Below are 21,152 nucleotides of genomic sequence, written 5' to 3'. Positions count from 1 at the left end.
CACTGGCTTTTTTTAAAGTGTTACTGCAGTCATTTATAAGATGCATGTTATATGGAAGTGATACCTGAGTTGTTTGCATGGGCAATGGTAGAGGCAGCAGCTCTGAAAGTAGTATGAGTCCAGAAAAAAATCCTTCAGGAACCTTCAAGATTGAAGAAAGAACTTCTTTTAACATTAAAGACCAAGTATTATTGGCCAGTGTCTCTTCTGAGATTGTGAGTTTTTCATTAACTCCTTGTGTAAAAGTCAGTAAGATATCAATGATATCATTTTGAATTTTCTGTTCATCACTATCCAAACGACCTGAGAGAGGGATAGAGCACAGGAGCATGTGTAAAGTCACAAGTGCTGAAGGAACACGCATGTCCTTAAACTCAAAGGATCCACCTCTCAGGAGTTCCGTTAACATAGTTTTAAGAAGAGTGAGTGTGCAGCGAGCCATTGAAATAGTAGTAACTCTGTGAAGGGTAGTCCCCATGTTGACATGGAGCCTCCAGGGCTGAGTCAGAATACTGTTCAATTTTTGTAGAACCCGAATAAAGGTGTCCATTCCTTCAGCAGAAAAAAGCTGAATAACGGCAAGATTCCATTTCAGGTCTTTCTGTTGACCTTTATATAGGATAAGGGGAAAAAAAACTAATTACTTATATGTTAATAATCAGTTAAGATTTTTTAATATTTTATTTAATAAATGACATTTATACTAGGCCTTAAGAATAGTTTTTAATGTATAATAGCCATATTACCTTCAACAGGAGGTGGTGGACACGCGACATTACAGAGAACACGCAAGGCAGTGGTAAGGCCAACTCCTTCTGGGGTCATCAAATTATCGATATTCTTTAAAAATAAAAATGAACAGAAAGTTTAATTCTTGGTGCTTTGATACAAATCGAGAAAAAATTCCCAAGAAGGCATTAGTTAAAAATACATTTCATAGTAAGTACTTACACTTTAAGTATCTTAATTAAATGTAAAACATGAATAATGCTTATGAAGTTTATAAAGGTTATTTTATAAAATGAGTAATTACAAAGTGCAAGTAGATTAAAAAGTGCTGATTAAAAACAAAGGTAACATACAAAACTGAATGAGACTCCTTGTATTAAGAATTTAAAATAGTTCTTTATCATATACTCTTTCTAAATACCCTCCCTCCCAAAAATGAAGCAATAACTGATTTTACAGAGCCTTGTGGGCACTAAACCTCTTTTAAAACTGAGGAAGCAACAAGGAAAGTTTTAGCACTATATAACATACACTTAAATATAGCTACGTAGTTGTGATGGTCAGTTAGGACATGGTTAAAGGAAAAAGAAATACAGTTGCCTATGTCCTTAGCACCTGCCCATGCCATGTTTCCTGACAATAGTTATGTCTGTTTTTGTAGTTTCTACAGAGAAGCACAGATGGTTTGAAAATCCTCAGAAAAAATAACATTTAAAAATGTTACTCTTTCAGCTTCTAAACCTCAAGGAGGAACTTAAAAATTAGAAAATTCCTTTCCCTTATACATTTTTCACCTTACATCTTTTCCTCTGATTTCTTCCTTGCTGCCTTTCCATGATAATTCCACAAACTACATAAGGCAGCATGGAGCCACCAAGGGAAGTTTCAGTCTCAGATGAACTGCTTTTGGTATATCTTGGAATAAGAGTCATTCATTATTAAGTATAATTAACGAATAAGGATTTACAGAAAAGTCAAAATTCCTTTAATTATAGCACGTAATTTAAATTTCTAGAACTAAATTTCTTACTGGTTAAAATCTTGTACTCAAGTATCTGATGTTTACTGGATGTTTCCTTATATATTTTCCTGACCACACACAAGTACCCCGAATACATGACAACTTAAATTTACAGACCAAAAATGATCATATTTCTGCCAAATAAAAGACTGAATATAACGAGAAGCTCTAGACGTCATACAAAGCATAGAGTGAGGAACACAGAAGAATATGATGGCACCAAAGGAGATTAAAGTACTCTTAGGAAAGATGGAGTAAAAAGAGAAGATAAGGGAGACAAGTCAGTAAAGAAAAATCTAAAGCAGAGAAACCCAGATTAGAAAGATATACATGTATGTTATTTTAATAACACATTTCAACTCCAAGACCAAGATGTTTTACACACACACATACACAAAAATACACAGTTTACCTGTTAAATGAAAGAGGAGAATAATTCAAGGTTCATTCTTTTAGCTTAAACTTTTTATGCATCTATGACCACCTTTGTTACACTGACTTCCTATGTTACACTAACTTCTAAAACTGACAATACAACAATCTTAGTGAATTTTTAATTACTAATTACTTGAATTGTATATGAATTTTTCAAATGTACTATTATGAGTTTTATGATTTTCAACTTTCATGAATATTTTATTTATAGATGTGACCATCCCAAATTAACAAATTTATAACTAGTCCCCATTGTGATTATCTGGAATTGACTCTTGTCAATTTTTGCCTAAAAATTTTGAAGGAAGTTCTTTTTTCACTAAAGTTTAACTTAAACAATTATACGTTAAATTACTTAACTTTAAAACACTGTTGTAAATGTCATCAAAATGGCAGTGATATTACTCCAATTTGAGAAAAAAATATGAAAGAATCTGGTAGTGGAAAGCAGTACAGTACACAGGGTTGTCTGCATGTGTATTCCCATATACACACTGTCACATACCCATCTACATATATGTACGAATCTGCACCCATAAAGTCTAGTAAATCAATCAAGTATACTTAACAATTACTGCATTATCTACATAAATGATTTAAAGTAACACTACTATACACTACCATACAGTTCCATAAAATCAAGGTACTTTTAGGTTTTACTTACCTGTTTAACATATTCAATTAGGTTTGGGATGCAGTTAATTTCAAATCTAAGGTTTTTCAGAGGTTCAAGCCACTTGCCAAGTTCTTAAAAACAAAGAGGTCATTTATAACATAATATTTTAAAATAAAAGCCTTTATAACAAAGGAAGTAAAGGTATTCTTTTCCAAAGAACATTGTCAGATCCATACTGATTTCAATAATCTAAACTTCATACAGGGATGAGCTTATGTCTAATTTTTTTTAAAAAGTTTTAACATGAAATGTAAATGGACTACTATACTGGTTTAGAAGTAAGAAGTGACCATTCTTAGTTACTTGGTTTCTGAAAACTTAAGTGTTTACATGCTTAAACAGGACCATCAACTTATAACATTAAAAAGATTTATAAAAGGCTTTTTATAAACTAACATAATAAAATAGTGTTTATTCACTTAATGCTACTGCTGCCTCCCACACCCTCCAAAAAGCATGCACAAAATATATTAATTTCTAACAGGATCAACCCTGTTGGGGGAGTGGTAGACATTTGCTGAGTGTCTTTTCTCTTAACCTGAATTTTAAATTTTATCAATTTCCTTATTTGTCTTTATAAAATTAAAAATAATCACTATCATCCCAAAATAATAACACACTTTGCTTATAAACAATTATAAGTGAAATATATCATCTACCACAAATGAATTTAAAACTCTTCTAGAAAAAAATGAACAAACAAAAAAAGAAAAAACAGATCCATAAATATAGAGAAGAAACTGGTGGGTTGCCAGAGAGGATGGGGGTGGAAGGATGAGCAAAATGAGTGAAGTGGAGTGGGAGGTAAAGGCTTCCAGTTATGGTATGAATAAATCACAGGGATGAAATATACAGTGTAGGAAATATAGTCAGTGGTATTATAATAGCACTGTATGGTAACAGATGATAGATACACTTGCAGTGAGCATCGCATAACCTTATAGGTTGTGGAATCACTATGTTGTACAATTGAAACTAATGTAACATTGTGTGTCAATTATACTTAAAAAAACTGAGTGGAATAATGTAGAAAAAAACCCTCTCCTAGAAGCTGCGCTATAATACCTATACTTTATCACCAAAAATGTTTTAAGAAAAGCATTCTAATGTAAAAAGTGATATGCCAGTTCCAGACACTTTGTAGGAAAAACTAAAGGAAACTGAAAATAGTCATGTCTCTCCTTGGTTCTACACACTCCTCCATGAGGATTACAACCATGCACATGAGTATTTTTCCTATGTGTTTTTATTTTTTTTTTAATTATTTTTTTTTTCAACGTTTTTATTTCAACGTTTATTTATTTTTGGGACAGAGAGAGACAGAGCATGAACGGGGGAGGGGCAGAGAGAGAGGGAGACACAGAATCAGAAACAGGCCCCAGGCTCTGAGCCATCAGCCCAGAGCCTGACGCGGGGCTCGAACTCACGGACCGCGAGATCGTGACCTGGCTGAAGTCGGACGCTTAACCGACTGCGCCACCCAGGCGCCCTCCTATGTGTTTTTAAATTAACTCTTTCATATATACAGACTATATTGTCCCAATGAAAAATATAAGGAATAATAAAACATATATGTGTACCCATCACCCAGAATAAGTAGTAAAGCATTAATAATACCCTTTGAAGATGTTGTGTGACCTCTTTTTATATAGGCACACTACAGGGAAAAAACCTATTTCCTAGATGGGAAGCTGAATTTACTACCCAACTTTTACTGGTAGTACCACACTTAAAATTTAAGAATAAAAAGAAAAAAGGCCACATGCTATTTATAGTATTTACTTAATGTTTTCAAATTTTCTATTTGGTAAGGTCAGAAAGCCAAAAATCAAAGCAAAATAATAAAAAAACTGTGATTAAATACCTTCGATTTTTCAGGACTGCCCATATAAGCTTTGCCATAAACTTCATTCAACATACATTTAAATATTGTAGAAAATAATGCTCGGGGTGCCTGGGTGGCTCAGTCAGTTAAGCATCTGACTCTTGATTTTGGCTCAGGTCATGATCTCGCTGTTTGCGGGTTTGAACCCTGCACTGGGCTCTGCACTGACAGTGCGGAGCCTGCTTGGGATTCTTTCTCTGCCCCACCCCTGCTCATGTTTTCTGTCTCTCAAAATAAATAAATAAACTTTAAAAAAATTACTAAAAAAGAAAAGGATGTTCATATTCACTATCTTTCACTGTTAAAGATAGCACAATGTGTTAATGACAAATAGATTTCTAAGTTGTACTTAGAATAGTGTTATACTTAGAAATATATATAGAAAAACACACACATATGCAAACTATACACAAAACTCAACTTTTGAATTCACCTTTAAGCTCCTTCTTCCATTTTGATTAGTAACTTCAACCAACCACCAATTACCATGATTTTCCAGGAAAAGGTACTTGCAACAACTTCCTAAAATTTTTTTTAAGAACACCATATAAAACACTTTTATATAGGGTACCCTGAGGCAATAACAGAGTATTACCATGTATATTATCAAAACATGATAAAGTACTAATTACAGATATTCAAAGACTTTTCCCTTCACATATCATAAATGCTTAAACAACTTCAAGTACCATACCTTGTAATTTAGCATTATTTTCATCTGCTTTACAAAGCTTCAAGAGAGATGCTGCATGCTGTTCTAGCATTTGGACATCACTGGAAGACTGAACCACCACCAAAATAAGTATGCATGCATAATTATAAGCTACTGACTTCTTAGACTTGGAATCACTGAAACAAAATAAGGTTTTAAAGTTTTTGGTATGAAAACAATTCTTCCAGGAACAATTTTAAACATTTTTTTTTTCTATTTGGTTTTAAAGAGACCAGGGAATTTTACAATGAAACATGACTAACTTCCTGAAGACATGAAATCAGATTTTAACATTCACCTCCAATTCACCTGAAAGCACTACTTAAAAGTATATAAACAAAGAACACATATCACAATAGAAAGTGAAATTCTATTAAGAAATAAGATTGGAAGAACAATGAAATATTAACAATAAAAGATCCAGAAGTCTACTTCAATGGTCTCCTTTAAAATGTTTGTCCACTCCAGATAAGTAGGAATAAGTGTGATGAATCAATCTACTGCCATCATCACTCAGTCTTCTACTGTAAAACTGTTGAGGTAGAGCTAGGCATGGAAGCCAATGGTGTTTGCCTTTCATAGCCCCCACCCCCCCCAAAGACCTATCACTCAAGGAGTCATAGCAAGACCCTGTTGTGAGGCCAGCTACCTGGATGTCACTGCTCTGTATGACATGAGCCAGGAAGAGCATGTTTACCTCCTCAGACACTAAAATCCTCTGCCCTCCAGGGCAGCTCTTGAAAACTAGTATCATTCTAAAATCCCCCACATCCATTTAGTCAAAGTACTTCTGAAACCAGAGCACCACAGTGTAAAGGTGAGGGAAAATTCAAGACAGCAAGATAGTCCTCATTACTCTGCAAGTATATATTTTGGTGCCTTAGGATTACTCTACACACAAATTAGCAAGGGTACTACAGTTGCAATCTTGTCAACACCAAGGGGAAACTGGCAGAAGCTGCAAAAAGATCCATTTCGTTGCTTTATAGCACATCTTATATTTTAGAGATTTCTGTCATACTAATCCTTAATTAACAAATTATGTATTATGTCAAAAAATAATTACAGTTTTTACTTTCAAATGCAACACCTACTTTTAAGAAACTAGCCCTTTACTGACACAGTTTTCCCGAATAATAAAAAATTTAACAAGTAAAAAGAAAATTACCCTAAGGCTTCTTTGGAATAGTACTCCATTAGAGTAATAAGACTTTGGAGATTTTTCTCAAGACTGAAAACATGACCAACAGCTGATCTTCCCACAGGGTTAAAAGTAATCAAATAAAGATTGTGAAGGGTTCCCAAGAGATCTGAATGGTCAGTTTCTTCACTGGCTGTGCAACGCTGAAAATGGCTGAAGAGCTCTGTAATACACTGCAATGTCTGTGTTGAGTCCTGTAGCCACAAGGCAAACGCATCATCAATGACACCATCAGACTGAAGACCCTCCTCTTCATCTTGATCATAAAGGTGACACAGAGCTCGGATCAACAAATTTGTTGCTTCATATTCCGACATAAAAAAAAGAAGACCCTTTTGTGACTGTGCAAGAAACTTTAAAACATCTTTTGTGGCTTGCAGCACACCAGGGTGGGCACTTGTTACCGGAATTGACAGAAGCAAGGTAACTAACTCCAAGAAGTGATGACTATGAAGATACCTGTAGAAAAATTAATTGATACGTGTGAAGTCAGTGCAAAACATTCTTCATATACTCAATATTCGTTAGATAGGAGAGAGGTAAAAAAAGTTAATGGCCACAATCTTTACCCTCAGCAATATACTACTTTAAGAACATAACGCAAGCAGCAAGTCTTCTCTCCACTGGGTCAAATAAAAGTGAAATTGTGTGAGGCTTTTTTCTAGCTAACATTCAATGGACGTTCAACAAATAACTGTGGACAAGTTTTCTCTTTCCAGAATCAACCTTGACTTTAAATTCTGGATCTTCTTTCCAGGCCACTTATCAAATATTTCTTTTTCACCATGGTCTTCCTCTACTCATGGTATATACCAGTGTATCTGAATTAAGTGTATCTAGGAAAAATATAGTACATGTACTACAAAAAATATGTAGTTTATTCAGATTTACTATAGGTAGTATATCTGAATTAGTACTTTCTACTAGAGTAAATAAATTAAAATTATCAATGTTTAGTATTTGAATAGTTAATACTATCATATAGCACTTTTATCAAATCTAAGAACCATTTTTTAGCATACATACTTTTAGTAGAAAAAAGCATGAACTTACTCAACACCCCAAAATAGACACAAATGCTACTGCGTTGTCCTAAAAATACTGTGCTCCATGTATTTATCCATTTCCCTCCCTCCAACCCCTGGCAATCGCTGATCTGTTTACTGTCTCCACATAGTTTTGCCTTTTTCAGAATGTCATGTATTTGGAATCATACAGTATACAATTGCTTCCTCATGTTACTCCTTTAACGCAGGCTTCTACTTCAGGATAACAAACACCCCCCAATAACTTCTTGACTACAAAAGCAAACAATCCTCAAGAAGATAAAATCCCAGAACCACTATACTCTAAGAGCATCTTTTAACTACTCTGTGGAGTGTTCAGAAACCGTTAATACTGCAGGCCTCAGACTGCTTACTCTTAGAAACGCCTTCTTTGAGGCTGGCCCTCGGCTGGCATCTGGGAACCCGGATTTGAGGAGGGGGAGGGTTGCATCCCCCAATTGGTAAGAATGCCCACTTTGCCTAAAATGTTTACGCAAACAACATGGTTTACAGGGAACACCTGCTTTCTTTCTGGAAGGAAAGCATTACTTCAAACTAATCTCTCCAAAATGCAATTATTTCTCCTTTCAAAATTCATTGCCCCTCCTAATTTACCAGGTTCTATCAATAAAATCCCAGTTCTAGTAGGTACCCTAGCTAGAAACCTCAAAACACCTTTGGCTCCTTCTCACTTTCTCTTAGCTATTAGGTCCAGTCACCAAGTCCTAGTAACTGCTCTTTCAAAACCCTCTCGCTATTAGCACAATATTTGTCTTTCCATTCCCTGTAAGTGCTACTATATTTGGTAAGTACTTAAAGTACAATCTAGACTGGCTCATCTACTTCCTTAACTCCAATTTCTTTTCCATTGCAATATATCTTAACAACATAAGATCTTAGAATGCTATTTTGATCAGATCTACTACTCTGAAATAGTGAAGAGCTTCCCACATTCTAAAAAAAATCCAAATTCCTTAGCACAGCATTCAAGGCCCTATATTTCAAGTCTGATATCTAAATGTACCTTCTCCAGTTACAGAGGAGAAAACAATACTTAATAAGCCTTTAATTATTGGTTTCCCCTCAGTAACTAAGAGCATCACTCCCTTCCTTAAAGTCACTACCCTCAGGTATCCTCAATGCATGACTTCACCTCCTATCTTATTAAAAATAAAGGGGTCAGTGTGAAGTGTCTTTGCTCTTTCACTGTCTCCATGTTATAAATGTATCTATATTTGTAAACATAAGATTTCCTTTCTCCTGTTCAAAGCCAAACCTCTACACTTGTACTCTTGACCTCATCTCTTACCAGACCTTGCTCTAGCATTATCATCTTTTATTACCGTAAGAACTCAAACTAAGGCAAGATCTAATAGTTTCAGCGAAAAACAGGAATGGGTATGTACAGATTTTAGAATGGTTAAGATCTCATTTTCTGTTAATGCAGTATGCCCTAAATCAAATGAAAAATTAATCACCGAAATAAGGAATAACAATTAAAATGCCATTTTCTCATTAGCTACAAAATTATTTACAAGCAAAACGCCAAAAAATAAATTATCAAAAATTAAAACAAAATTTAAAAATCTACTGTGGGTGCTGATCCTAATAATGTCAAACTCTATCAACAAAAAGAGTTAGATAGGGGCACCTGGCTGGTTCAATCTGTGAGCATTTAACCAGGTCTGTAAAATTAAGTTAGTAAAATGTAACTTTAACTTGCAACGTATTAAAATGATAAAGTACAAAGAGGTTCACACAGAAAAGTTCTCTCCTTCCTGGGCCATCTTCTTGTACCACCTTCCCAGAAGCAACTCTACAGTTTCTCATTTATTCTTGCTCATAGACATGCTTTATGTAAGCACTGTTGTTAACTATCACTATCTTTAACTTAAATTACTATTACTAGTTTAAGTACTAATAAAATGCAGCTCTCCCACAGTAGCATACTTCTCAGTTTCACCACTCTTTTGAAATAGAGTATTCTTGGGGCGCCTGGGTGGCTTGATCGATTAAGCGTCCGACTTCAGCCAGGTCACGATCTCGCGGTCCGTGAGTTCGAGCCCCGCGTCAGGCTCTGGGCTGATGGCTCAGAGCCTGGAGCCTGTTTCCGATTCTATGTCTCCCTCTCTCTCTGCCCCTCCCCCGTTCATGCTCTGTCTCTCTGTCCCAAAAATAAATAAACGTTGAAAAAAAAAATTAAAAAAAAAAGAAATAGAGTATTCTTACACAGATATGCACTGCCTACAGACAGATTTGAAAAACCAAAATCAATCACACAAAATTGCCTGTAGTGATTTGTGAAACGTATTTTCCCCGACTGAAAATGTCTTACCTAAAGAGAACAGGGTATGGGTCATCCCTTTCTGGAGGTCCAGTAATACGTGCCATCGTTGGGAAAGACTTAACAGGAGGCTGGATCATTGTATGAGGTGCAGTTTCCATTAAATGGAAAACTTCTTCCAGGAGGTTAATAAGCTTTTCTATTTCCCCTTCACTTATATTTGAGGATTCCAAAAGATCCATATCCATTGAAGCCTCTACCTCATTTTCATATTCTGGGTTTGTTCTCTCAAGTCCTGCATCTGTGTCATGATCAGGTTCACCGTGGTTAGGAACAGATGAAGTCTTCTCTGCTAAATGGTCACCAAGTCTTTTAATCTCTGACAAGATTTCATAGAAATGGCACTTCTGAAGAATAGCGGAACCAGCAGTGACAACTCTCACAGTCTGATCTAAAAGTATGAGCTCCAAAAGTTTTTGATAGCCACTTTTTTCATTCTGCCTACCTCTTAAAAAAGCTTCCATTCCTTCTGTCATACTAATGACACTGTCCAAAGCTTTAAAAGCATTTAACTTAAGAGAAGATGAGACATGATCAGCAAACAGGAGCTCAAATAATCCATTGATTACTCCTGCTTGTAGCAGTCCCATGACTCCTTGAGCCCCACATTCTGCTAGTGAGGACACTAATTTGGTCCCAGCTTTGAGTTGTCGGACATTTAAGGCAATGGGTTGGCGAAGAGCTACTTGTAAATTTAAAGCTTGCATGGTCCAGTCTACCAACTGGTCAAGAGAGTCTTGTTTTGTGTTTTTCAACTGCAAATAACTTAATCCTTTTATTATTAAACTTGGAATTTCTTCTAAAGCTGTTACCCACTTTGCACCTCTATCTTCCCGATACAAATCTAACAGTTCAGTTAACTTCACTGAGGCTTCTACTGCCCCTGAATTTTCTTTATCTGGACCTTGATCCTTCATCCTACTGATTTCAATTTCAAAAGTAGTCTTGTATGGACAGCTGAAGTATAAGAGTGGTACAAGTTCCCTATCATATGGATCATATGTCATAGGAGGAACTGAAGCTAAGTCTTCAGCAGTGTATTCAACATCAAAGTTTGGATACTTAAATGTTTCACGTTCCAAGTCAGCAATTCCATCTTCATCACTGGAAATTTGTTCATAACCATCATCCCCTGAAAATCAGTTTGAATATTTAAATATTACTGTTGTTTAATGCAAAAAAATCTAGCTAATCAAAAAAATAATTTAGTACTATGGCAAAAAATTAGAATGATTTCTTCAATAAAATTAACTTCTGCTCCAACATCTTATCAACAATTACCAACATTTTATAATTTCTAATAGAATAATTAATAAGAAACTTCATAAGCAAAGTCTTCTATCTGTTCAACTTTACAACTGACTCTTCTATGGATATCTTCTCTTCACAGAAATAAAATTAGAAATGTCTTGGGGTGCCTGGGTGGCTCAGTGGGTTAAGCAACAGACTCTTGGTTTTGGTTCAGGTCATATCTCACAGTTCATGAGTTCAAGCCCCACGCTGGGTTCCGCACTGACAAGTGCAGAGTCTGCTTGGGATTTTTGCTCTCTCCCTCTCTCTGCCCTTCTCCACCTTGTGCATGAATTCGTGCTCTCTCTCTCTCTCTCTCAAACAAATAAATTTTTTAAAATGTCTTAAAGGAATAAAAAACACCTCTCTCAAGAAGGAAGAGGTTACAGTGAAGAAATGGGCAGAAAACATGAATAGACACTTCTCTAAAGAAGACATCCAGATGGCCAACAGGCACATGAAAAGATGTTCAGCGTCGCTCCTTATCAGGGAAATACAAATCAAAACCACACTCAGGTATCACCTCACGCCAGTCAGAGTGGCCAAAATGAACAAATCAGGAGACTATAGATGCTGGAGAGGATGTGGAGAAACGGGAACCCTCTTGCACTGTTGGTGGGAATGCAAATTGGTGCAGCCGCTCTGGAAAGCAGTGTGGAGGTTCCTCAGAAAATTAAAAATAGACCTACCCTATGACCCAGCAATAGCACTGCTAGGAATTTACCCAAGGGATACAGGAGTACTGATGCATAGGGGCACTTGTACCCCAATGTTCATAGCAGCACTCTCAACAATAGCCAATTTATGGAAAGAGCCTAAATGTCCATCCACTGATGAATGGATAAAGAAATTGTGGTATATATACACAATGGAATACTATGTGGCAATGAGAAAAAATGAAATATGGCCTTTTGTAGCAACGTGGATGGAACTGGAGAGTGTAATGCTAAGTGAAATAAGCCATACAGAGAAAGACAGATACCATATGGTTTCACTCTTATGTGGATCCTGAGAAACTTAACAGGAACCCATGGGGGAGGGGAAGGAAAAAAAAAAAAAAAAGAGGTTAGAGTGGGAGAGAGCCAAAGCATAAGAGACTGTTAAAAACTGAGAACAAACTGAGGGTTGATGGGGGGTGGGAGGGAGGGGAGGGTGGGTGATGGGTATTGAGGAGGGCACCTTTTGGGATGAGCACTGGGTGTTGTATGGAAACCAATTTGTCAATAAATTTCATATATATATAAAAAAAAAAAAAAGAAGGAAGAGGTTAACCTTGCCCTCTTTCAAAAAAAAATTTTTTTTTAATGTTTTTATTTATTTTTGAAGGAGAGAGAGAGACAGAGCATGAGCAGGAGAGGAGCAGAGAAAGAGAGAGGGAGACACAGAATTTGAAGCAAGCTCTAGGCTTTAAGCTGTCAGCACAGAGCCCGATGTGGGGCTCGAACTCACAAACTGTGAGATCATGACCTGAGCCAAAGCCGGATGCTCAACCAACTAAGCCACCCAGGCGCCCCAACCTTGCCCTCTTAAGAGTATTTTTAAGATGGGGGAAAAACTGACAGGCAAAGATTATTAAATTTAACTGTAACACCATAATCACAAAGCTAAACCAAATTTTTCAGTGAAAGCATTTTAAGTTCTTTTTTTTTTTTTTTTTAATTTTTTTTTTTTTCAACGTTTATTTATTTTTGGGACAGAGAGAGACAGAGCATGAACAGGCGAGGGGCAGAGAGAGAGGGAGACACAGAATCAGAAACAGGCTCCAGGCTCCGAGCCATCAGCCCAGAGCCCGACGCGGGGCTCGAACTCACGGACCGCGAGATCGTGACCTGGCTGAAGTCGGACGCTTAACCGACTGCGCCACCCAGGCGCCCCTTAAGTTCTTTTTTAACATTAATTTCATATTCCCCAATTTTTTTAAATTTAGATTTTAGTTAACATACAGTGCAATATTGGTTTCAGGAGAATTCAGTGATTCATACACTATCCAGTGCTCATCACAACAAGTGCCCTCCTTAGTACCCCCAACACCCACCTGGCCCATATCCCACTTACCTCCCTCTGTCAACCCACGCTTTGTTCTCTTATCATTAAGAGTCTCTTATGCAGGGTGCCTGGGTGGCTCAGTTGGTTGAACAACCGACTTCAGCTCATGTCATGATGTCACAGTTCGTGGGTTCAAGCCCCCTATCAGGCTCACAGCTGACAGTACAGAGCCCGTTTCAGATCCCCTCTCTGCCCCTCCCCCACCCATATGCGTGCACGCATGCACTTTCTCTCTCAAAAATAAACTTAAAAAAAGAAAAAAGAGTCTCTTATGGTTTGTTTCCCTCTTTTCTTTCTCTTTTTTCCTCCCCTTCCCATTTATTCATCTGTTTTGTTTCTTAAATTCTACATATGAGTGAAATCATAAGGTATTTGTCTTTCTCTGATTGACTTATTTTGCTTAGCATGATACATTCTAGCTCCATCCATGTCGTTGTAAATGGCAAGATTTCAGTTTTTTTGTTTATTTTTGAGAAAAGAGACAGAGCATGGGCAAATGAGGGGCAGAGAAAGGGAGATACAGAATCTGAAGCAGGCTCCAGGCTCTGAGCTGTCAACACAGATCCCAACTCGGGGCTCCAAATCAAGAACCACGAGATCATGACCTGAGCCAAAGCGGGACGCTCAACACACTGAGCCACCCAGGCGCCACAAGATTTCATTCCTTTTGATGGCTGAGTATCATATTCCTGAATTTTTATTTCTCTTCATTTACCTGCCACACAGACCTGTATTTTTTAAATTTTTCAAAAAAGTTATTTATTTATTCTTGACAGAGAGAGAGAGAGAGAGAGAGAGAGAGAGAATCCCAAGCAAGCTCTGCACTGTCAGCACAGAGCCAGACTAAGCCACCCAGGCACCCCTCCTAGGTCTGTATTTTATTTTTAAAGAAAATTTATTCACTTAAAATGCTCCGTTGGACCAAAACAAAGCTTTCTTATCATTATACATGTGCAACTTTTTCCTGTATTTCAAATAAAACAAGGTTAGAGACAAAACTTGGTTTTACTTTTTAACACTGCTATTGCCTGGTTGTGGGAAAACTGAAATAATTGCCTACGTAAGAAAAGGAAATGTTTCTAGAGTATTCTTCCAGCATCAGCCATCTGCAGACATCCTTTTGTTCAAAACAAGTTTGCTTTAGCCATATACACTCATCATTATTTGAAAAGATAAGGGCCTACAGAGGCCCGACTCTGGGATAAGCCAGATATCTTCTATTAAAAACCAAAATAACCAGCCTCTTTCTCTCACCTTCTCTACAAAAATGATTAAGAAAATAGCCTGCCTGAAACCTAACTACTATTTGCCAAATACAATAAACATAAAAAATATTATTTGCTAATCTGGGAATGGGGGAAGATACAAAAGTATCACTCAATAACCTAATTATTTGTATTCTGTAAAAGGGCACCTGTGATACCAAAATGACCCTCATTCTCATGGAGAATAATCCTCACCCTATTTTAGAAAAAAAACAAGGCAGTTTATGTTATTTTACATAAATGCTTTAACATTACATGCCGTTTCTTAGACACCTTAAGAGTCAATTAGCTTGAGTCGCTCTCACTTTTTGCTTTCAAAGGAAAAATAAAGCCTAATGAAAGGACTACATCATGCTGTCATACATCCCTGTATAGTTGAGATTTTTTTCCCCCTGAATTTCTAAAAATGTAGCATTTGCTAAAGTATCTAGGTGGCAGGCATCTTTAGGAATTCCACCCAGCTTACACCATTCCTTTCTGAAAACAGCCCACCAAATCTCTACTCATGTATTTCCTACATGATCTTGCTTCCTGGCCAAAGCTGATGGTACCAAGGGACAAATGATATTGGAGCAAGCCAAACAATCTCCCAGAAAAATGCAAACAAGACTGAGCACAGGTAGTGTAGGCTGGTTGGTTAAAAAGAGATTAAACCTGGGGTGCCTGGGCGGCTCAGTCAGTTAAGTGCCAACTCTTTTTTTCTTTTTTTTAGTGTTTGTTTATTTTTGAGAGATAGAGAGACAGAATGTGAACAGGGAAGGGGCAGAGAGACAGGGAGACACAGAATCTGAAGCAGGCTCCAGGCTCTGAGCTGTCAGCGCAGAGCCCAACACAAGGCTCGAACTCACAAACCGTGAGATCGTGACCTGAGCCAAAGTCGGACACTTTACCGACTGAGCCACCCAGGTGCCCCAAGCACCTGACTCTTGATTTCAGCACAGTTCTGGGTTTGAGCCCTGTGTCAGGCTCTGCACTAGCAGTATAGAGCCTGCTTGGGATTCTCTCTCTCCCCTCTCTCTCTGCCCCTCCCCTGCTCTCTCTCTCTCTCTCTCTCTCTCTCAAAATAAATAAACTTAAAAACAAAAAAAGGAGATTAAACCTGTGGGGTGAGCAGAGAAACAACAGTTGGCTGACAGAAAATAAAGCAGAAACATAAAGCAAACAAAAAATGGAAATCCCCGTTCTAGTCAAGTCTTGAGGTGCAGCTAGAGTCTATCCCTTGAGTTTCTTGAAAGTCATTTATCTTTGCTATGAATTCTCTTGGATTGCTGAGAGCTATAGCAAGTCAGTTCCTAGTACTTAAAACCAAAACGACCTAACAAACATAACCTACCTTCACCTTCTTCATCCTCTTCACCTTCTTCCTCTTCATCTTCCTCTTCCTCCTCGGGGATACTGTCTACTGTATGGCGATCATCCTCATCCTCATCCTCTTCTTCCTCTACGTCCACATCATCTTCATCATCTTCTCCTTCTTCTTGCTGTTCCTCTTCTACTTCTCCTTCATCAGAATATTGCCCTTCTTGGGGAACAGAATTCCGATCAGGAGAAATGGGTTCAAAGTAATCTTCTCTGTGAGAAACATCCTCTTCCTTATCACCAGATACTGAAAAATTGAGATTTAAGGCACAGATTATTTTAATGGTTTTAAATAACATAAGGCAGCATACTGGATACTGCAACTAGTTAATGACATTTTGGATGATTTAGCTCATAAATACCCTTTAAAAAAAAACAGTGGTTAAACTACCCGCTTTTAAAAATATTAAGAGTATATTGCACAATTTTACACAGTAAGAATTAATAAAGTATACTATTTTATGTTCTAACACCGCAAACTAATCCTTTTCTTTATAGCTATTAAGTACACAGGTTGTTTACTTCTTCCAATACATACTGCTTATTTTTAACTGGTATTCTTCTGTATACACCACTACAGTAAATTATTTTCAAAGCAATGCCGGTACAGCTTCAAATGAATTAACTGATTTTTTTTTTTTTTTAAACAAGTTCATTTGCCAAAAGAAAACACAAGGAAATATCGCATAGGATAAAGTGTGAAGGGCATTCATCAAGATTTGATTAACGATATCTAATTTTTCCTTTAATCAAAAAGCACTATAACATTAATCAGGGGATGAAAAACTAGCACTGATTTTGTTCACACCTGGCAAAGGTATGGGATCATCCTCATCATCATCAGGTGGAGGTGGTCCTGGAGGAGTTCTTGGTCCCCTAGGTTGTGGTCTTGGAGGGCTTCCATTAAACTGATCTTCTTTCTCCCCATCAGCTTTTTTATTAAAGACAGAAAAAGAACTTTCAAATTATTAAAGTGAAATGAATGCACGACAAAAATGCTGTTATCAGCTGAGTCTTTCATCTTCAGAATTTATTGTTAAACTTTTCCTTCCTAACAGCTAACAAATTTTACAAATTAATTTATATTACAAACATTAGAATTTCTGACTTCCCACATACCAAAATATACTCTTGGGCATTATCCCAGAGAAATGAAGACTTATCTTCCTCAGGAAGATGTACACAAATGTTCATAACAGCTTTATTTGCAAAAGTCAAAAACTGGAAAACATCTAAGTGTCCTTCAATGATTGAGTAAATAAACTATGATATATCCATACTATGTAATACTACTGAGCAATAAAAAAGAATGAACTATTGATACACACAACAGTGGATGAACTTCAAAGAAATTATGCTGATTGGAAAAAGCCCATCTCAAAAAGATACCTATTTATGCAATACTCATGAAATAATATAATTACAGAAATGGAGAACAGATTGGTGGTTGCCAAAGGTTTGAGATGGGTAGAACGGGTGTAGTTATTAAAAAATAACACCAGGCAATCTTGTGATGGTACAATCAAGTATTTTGATTGTAGTAGTGGTTATGAAAGGCTATACATGAATAAAACTGCATACAACTACACACACATACAGGCACACACACAAAGTGCACATATGACTGGTGAAATTTGAATGAAGCTCTACAGATTGTACCAATGCCAATTTTGTTTTGATATTGTTCTACAGTTGTAAAAGATGTTAACAGTGAGGGAGCCTGGGGAAAGAGTGCACAGGACTTCCTCATACATTTCTTTGCAACCTCTTATGGATCTATAATTATTTCAAAATTAAAAATTAAAAACACATACATCCATATAAATAAATGGATGAGCACAAATGCCAATTTTAAAACAATTCAGTAAATTAAACAAAAATTGTGAGTAGCCACTATATACACTAGGCACTGTGATAAAACTAGAAACACAAAATATAAGTAAAATATACTCTCAGCCCACAAGGAGCTCAGAGTCTGGTAAAAAAGACAAATGAGCACAGAAAACTAAAGGATTAAAAGAAAAAGTGAAAGATTAACCGCACTTAATAGGTAAGATTTAAGAAAAGACATGAAAATATGGTATGTGACCATCAAAGACAAAGAGCTCACACGACACTATTAGATGATGTTTAAGAGAAGATCATTTTATTTATTCATAAAATGCTCATTGTAAAGCAAAAGATTTTTCCTAGTGACCTCAATTATAACTTGAAAATGTATTCCTGAATCTCCATATTTCAACAGCTTACAGTAATAATATTGGAATAAGGAGATGAGACCCTCTGAAAGAGGAGTCCAACTACCTGCCTTATAGAAGGAGAGTCACTAAAGTTTAATGGAATTCTTATTTTTCTTGTCTCCACTTAATGAGCAAAAGGTTCTCAAAAATGCGGGGGGGGGGGGGGGGGAATCTGCATTTAGACATCTAACCAAATCTGAAATGCATTCCTGAAAAAAAAATACCATTAACATGAGTATTCTAACCATATATACCAAACTTACTGCCTATTCCTCAATTCCTTTGGAGATAATTTTGATATTAAACCATGAATAAACACTGGAATACATTTCACTTACATATTAAAAAAAAAACCCTCAGGTCAATTAAAAAAGTATCTAGGAAACTAGAGGAAGAAAATGTAACCACTTCAACATAAAAATAAACTCTTTTATAGGAAAGAATTGTGAGACTGACAAAGATATCTTCTCAAGTTTTAAGGAAGTTTCAAAAGCTCTTCAAAGTTTCGAAGAGCTACTTCGATTACCTTTTCCTATTATAATGAACATAGTGTCACTGACAAAGACAAATTTAAAATTCTCACCATGTTTTGGATTCCTTTTCAAACTTGGCTGTGGCTGGGGAGGAGGTGGAGGTGGAGGTGGAGGTGGTGGAGAGTCTCTGTCATGACTTATCACTCTATCCACTGATCCATATATTGCCAGTGTCAGACAATTATACCAGCCTCTTAGCACCAAACCATCAGTATTCACCTAATTTGTTGGGGGAAAATATCTTCCAGGTTAATCTTTTAATATGCCAAAAGTAAACTGATATCAAATTACTCTATGGTTAAACTAAAGTCTTTAAAAGTATGCTGAAAGTGCAAAGGTCAATATTGATGGAAATACATCCAGAGGCATAGCTTTTATATGGCTCTCCAGAATTGCCATACCTAAATTTGTCTCAAGACTACATCTCTCCTGATACTTTACATCAACTCTGTTCAAAATGCATAACCAGATTCCCAGTCAAGAGAAGGGAAATGAGAATGAAATTAAGTGAGAGTTACTGCCAATTAATAAATTAAACTCCAATAGTTATAGAGGTCACGGAGGTGCACAAAAGCACAAATTATGCCCAGTCTCAAGAATTCTAATCCGTAAAATTGTACAGCATTCTTTTTATATGCCCAACTCATACATGCAAGTATACTTAATGTACCCATATTGTACTTAAAAAGTAAGGGTAACCAGAAGCATTAAACAAATTGTTTTTGCAAAGAAACTTTCTCCTAAAAAGATCAAAGATTTTATCAATGCAATTAAACCTCAATATTTTCTTATAAAATAAAAAACAACTTGTTTTTCAGTGCTTATCTACATTAATTGCCATATTTCCACAATACTATGAGAGGTAGCCAGAATGAGTACAAATATATAAGAAAATCAGAGTGTCAGTAGAAGAACCTGAACCAGAAACCAAAGCCCCTGACTTCTGAGTTCTTTCCATTCTACCATGTTGAGTAAAGATAAAGTAATAAGTAGTAATGGGGCCCATTCTGGAGGCACGATAAGGAAGAATGAAATTATTATTCTCCTTGCAAACTCTAGCAAACTCCAGTAAAGGGAAACTGGGGACCAAAAGAATGGCTCAAAGACTATGCCCAGGAATTGACAGATTCTAAACAGAAGCCCCACTGGAAGACAAATAAAGAGATCAGGAAGATAACTTAATCTAAACAGAAATAGAGGATTAAATACCCACCTCCCCACCAAGAAAAAACAAACAGCCTAAGTAAGTAGCCCCATACTAGGACAGTTTTTTGCATTTCAGATCACCCATGATTTAGCTTTTCCAGATGCTTCTAGAATGGCATTTGTTAGGGGCGCCTGGGTAGTTCAGTCGGTTAAGCAGCCGACTTCGGCTCAGGTCATGATCTCGCGGTCCGTGAGTTCAAGCCCTGCGTCGGGCTCTGTGCTGACAGCTCAGAGCCTGGAGCCTGTTTCAGATTCTGTATCTCCCTCTCTCTGATCCTCCCCCATTCATGCTCTCTCTCTGTCTCAAAAATAAATAAATGTTAATTTTTTTTAAATAAAAATAAAAATAAATTTAAAAAAATGGCATTTGTTATATCAAGAAAAAAGACATACTTTTGATACGAAAGGAATATAAAATATATATTTGTTAAGAAACCTAAGGCACAGTGGTGTCTAGTAACAATTTACCTTCCTGTCATCTTCTGAACTTGCTCACCTAAATGAAAGAAGGGCAAGCACAAATGCTGGCCTCTTCCTGACTCACATTAAAATTAGAGGAAGAAAGAGCTTTATAGGTAGACAGTGACATTAGATGTCTTTGCTCCATTTTAAAATAGCTTCTGGATGCAAGAGGAATCAGACAAGAAATGTTATCCTGCAGCACTAGAACCAAATAGGCTGATATTCTGCATCACTGGTTTATTTAGATCAAAACTCTCAATGAAAGTGAAAACAAACAGTAGTAACAAGATGAAAACTGACTTCTGCAATTACCTTTGAGTTGGGTCTAAAGATGATAGAAGTATTCTCATCATATTCCAGGCTGCCAAAAGAGTAGGAATAAATATATAGGCTCAAACACTGAACATCATTATTCATGAAGAAGTCTTTCTCAATTTATATGTCTTAATAAAACCAAATACTAGATTATTGTTTTAATAAACCACTAAGTTTAGTTTTAATTTACTTCCCCCAAAATGTTATCAAGTATAAAACAAACTCCCCAGAGATTCTGATTTAATTGGTTTGGGGTAAGTGTAGGTATCAGTATTTTTTAAAAAGCACCCCCAGTAATTCTAATATACAGCTAAGTAGAGAACCATTGCATTACAGCCTTTCTAAAATGTATAATGGGACCAAATAGAGAAAAATACCTATTTTTAA

The 21,152-nt window shown here is 36.5% G+C and overlaps 1 protein-coding gene across 3 annotated transcripts in view; it reads right to left on the bottom strand.

The window, feature by feature from the left end:
• Positions 1-21,152, bottom strand: part of VIRMA (vir like m6A methyltransferase associated) — a 60,298-nt gene that overhangs the window by 24,555 nt on the left and 14,591 nt on the right. For all 3 annotated transcript variants that reach the window (XM_030303868.1, XM_030303866.1, XM_030303867.1), the window contains 10 exons: positions 20,763-20,811; positions 18,833-19,001; positions 16,818-16,940; positions 15,984-16,256; positions 10,041-11,181; positions 6,627-7,118; positions 5,441-5,595; positions 2,850-2,932; positions 747-840; positions 65-609 (listed from right to left, as the gene is read on the bottom strand). In XM_030303868.1, the coding sequence (XP_030159728.1) occupies positions 65-609; positions 747-840; positions 2,850-2,932; positions 5,441-5,595; positions 6,627-7,118; positions 10,041-11,181; positions 15,984-16,256; positions 16,818-16,940; positions 18,833-19,001; positions 20,763-20,811 (3,124 nt within the window). The remainder of the gene's footprint in view (positions 1-64; positions 610-746; positions 841-2,849; positions 2,933-5,440; positions 5,596-6,626; positions 7,119-10,040; positions 11,182-15,983; positions 16,257-16,817; positions 16,941-18,832; positions 19,002-20,762; positions 20,812-21,152) is intronic.

Source organism: Lynx canadensis, chromosome F2 (genome assembly GCF_007474595.2).
Source record: "Lynx canadensis isolate LIC74 chromosome F2, mLynCan4.pri.v2, whole genome shotgun sequence".
In the NCBI taxonomy this organism is placed as follows: domain Eukaryota; kingdom Metazoa; phylum Chordata; class Mammalia; order Carnivora; family Felidae; genus Lynx; species Lynx canadensis.
The sequence above is the reverse complement of the archived record's forward strand: the minus strand, read 5'-3'. Positions and strand labels throughout refer to the sequence as shown.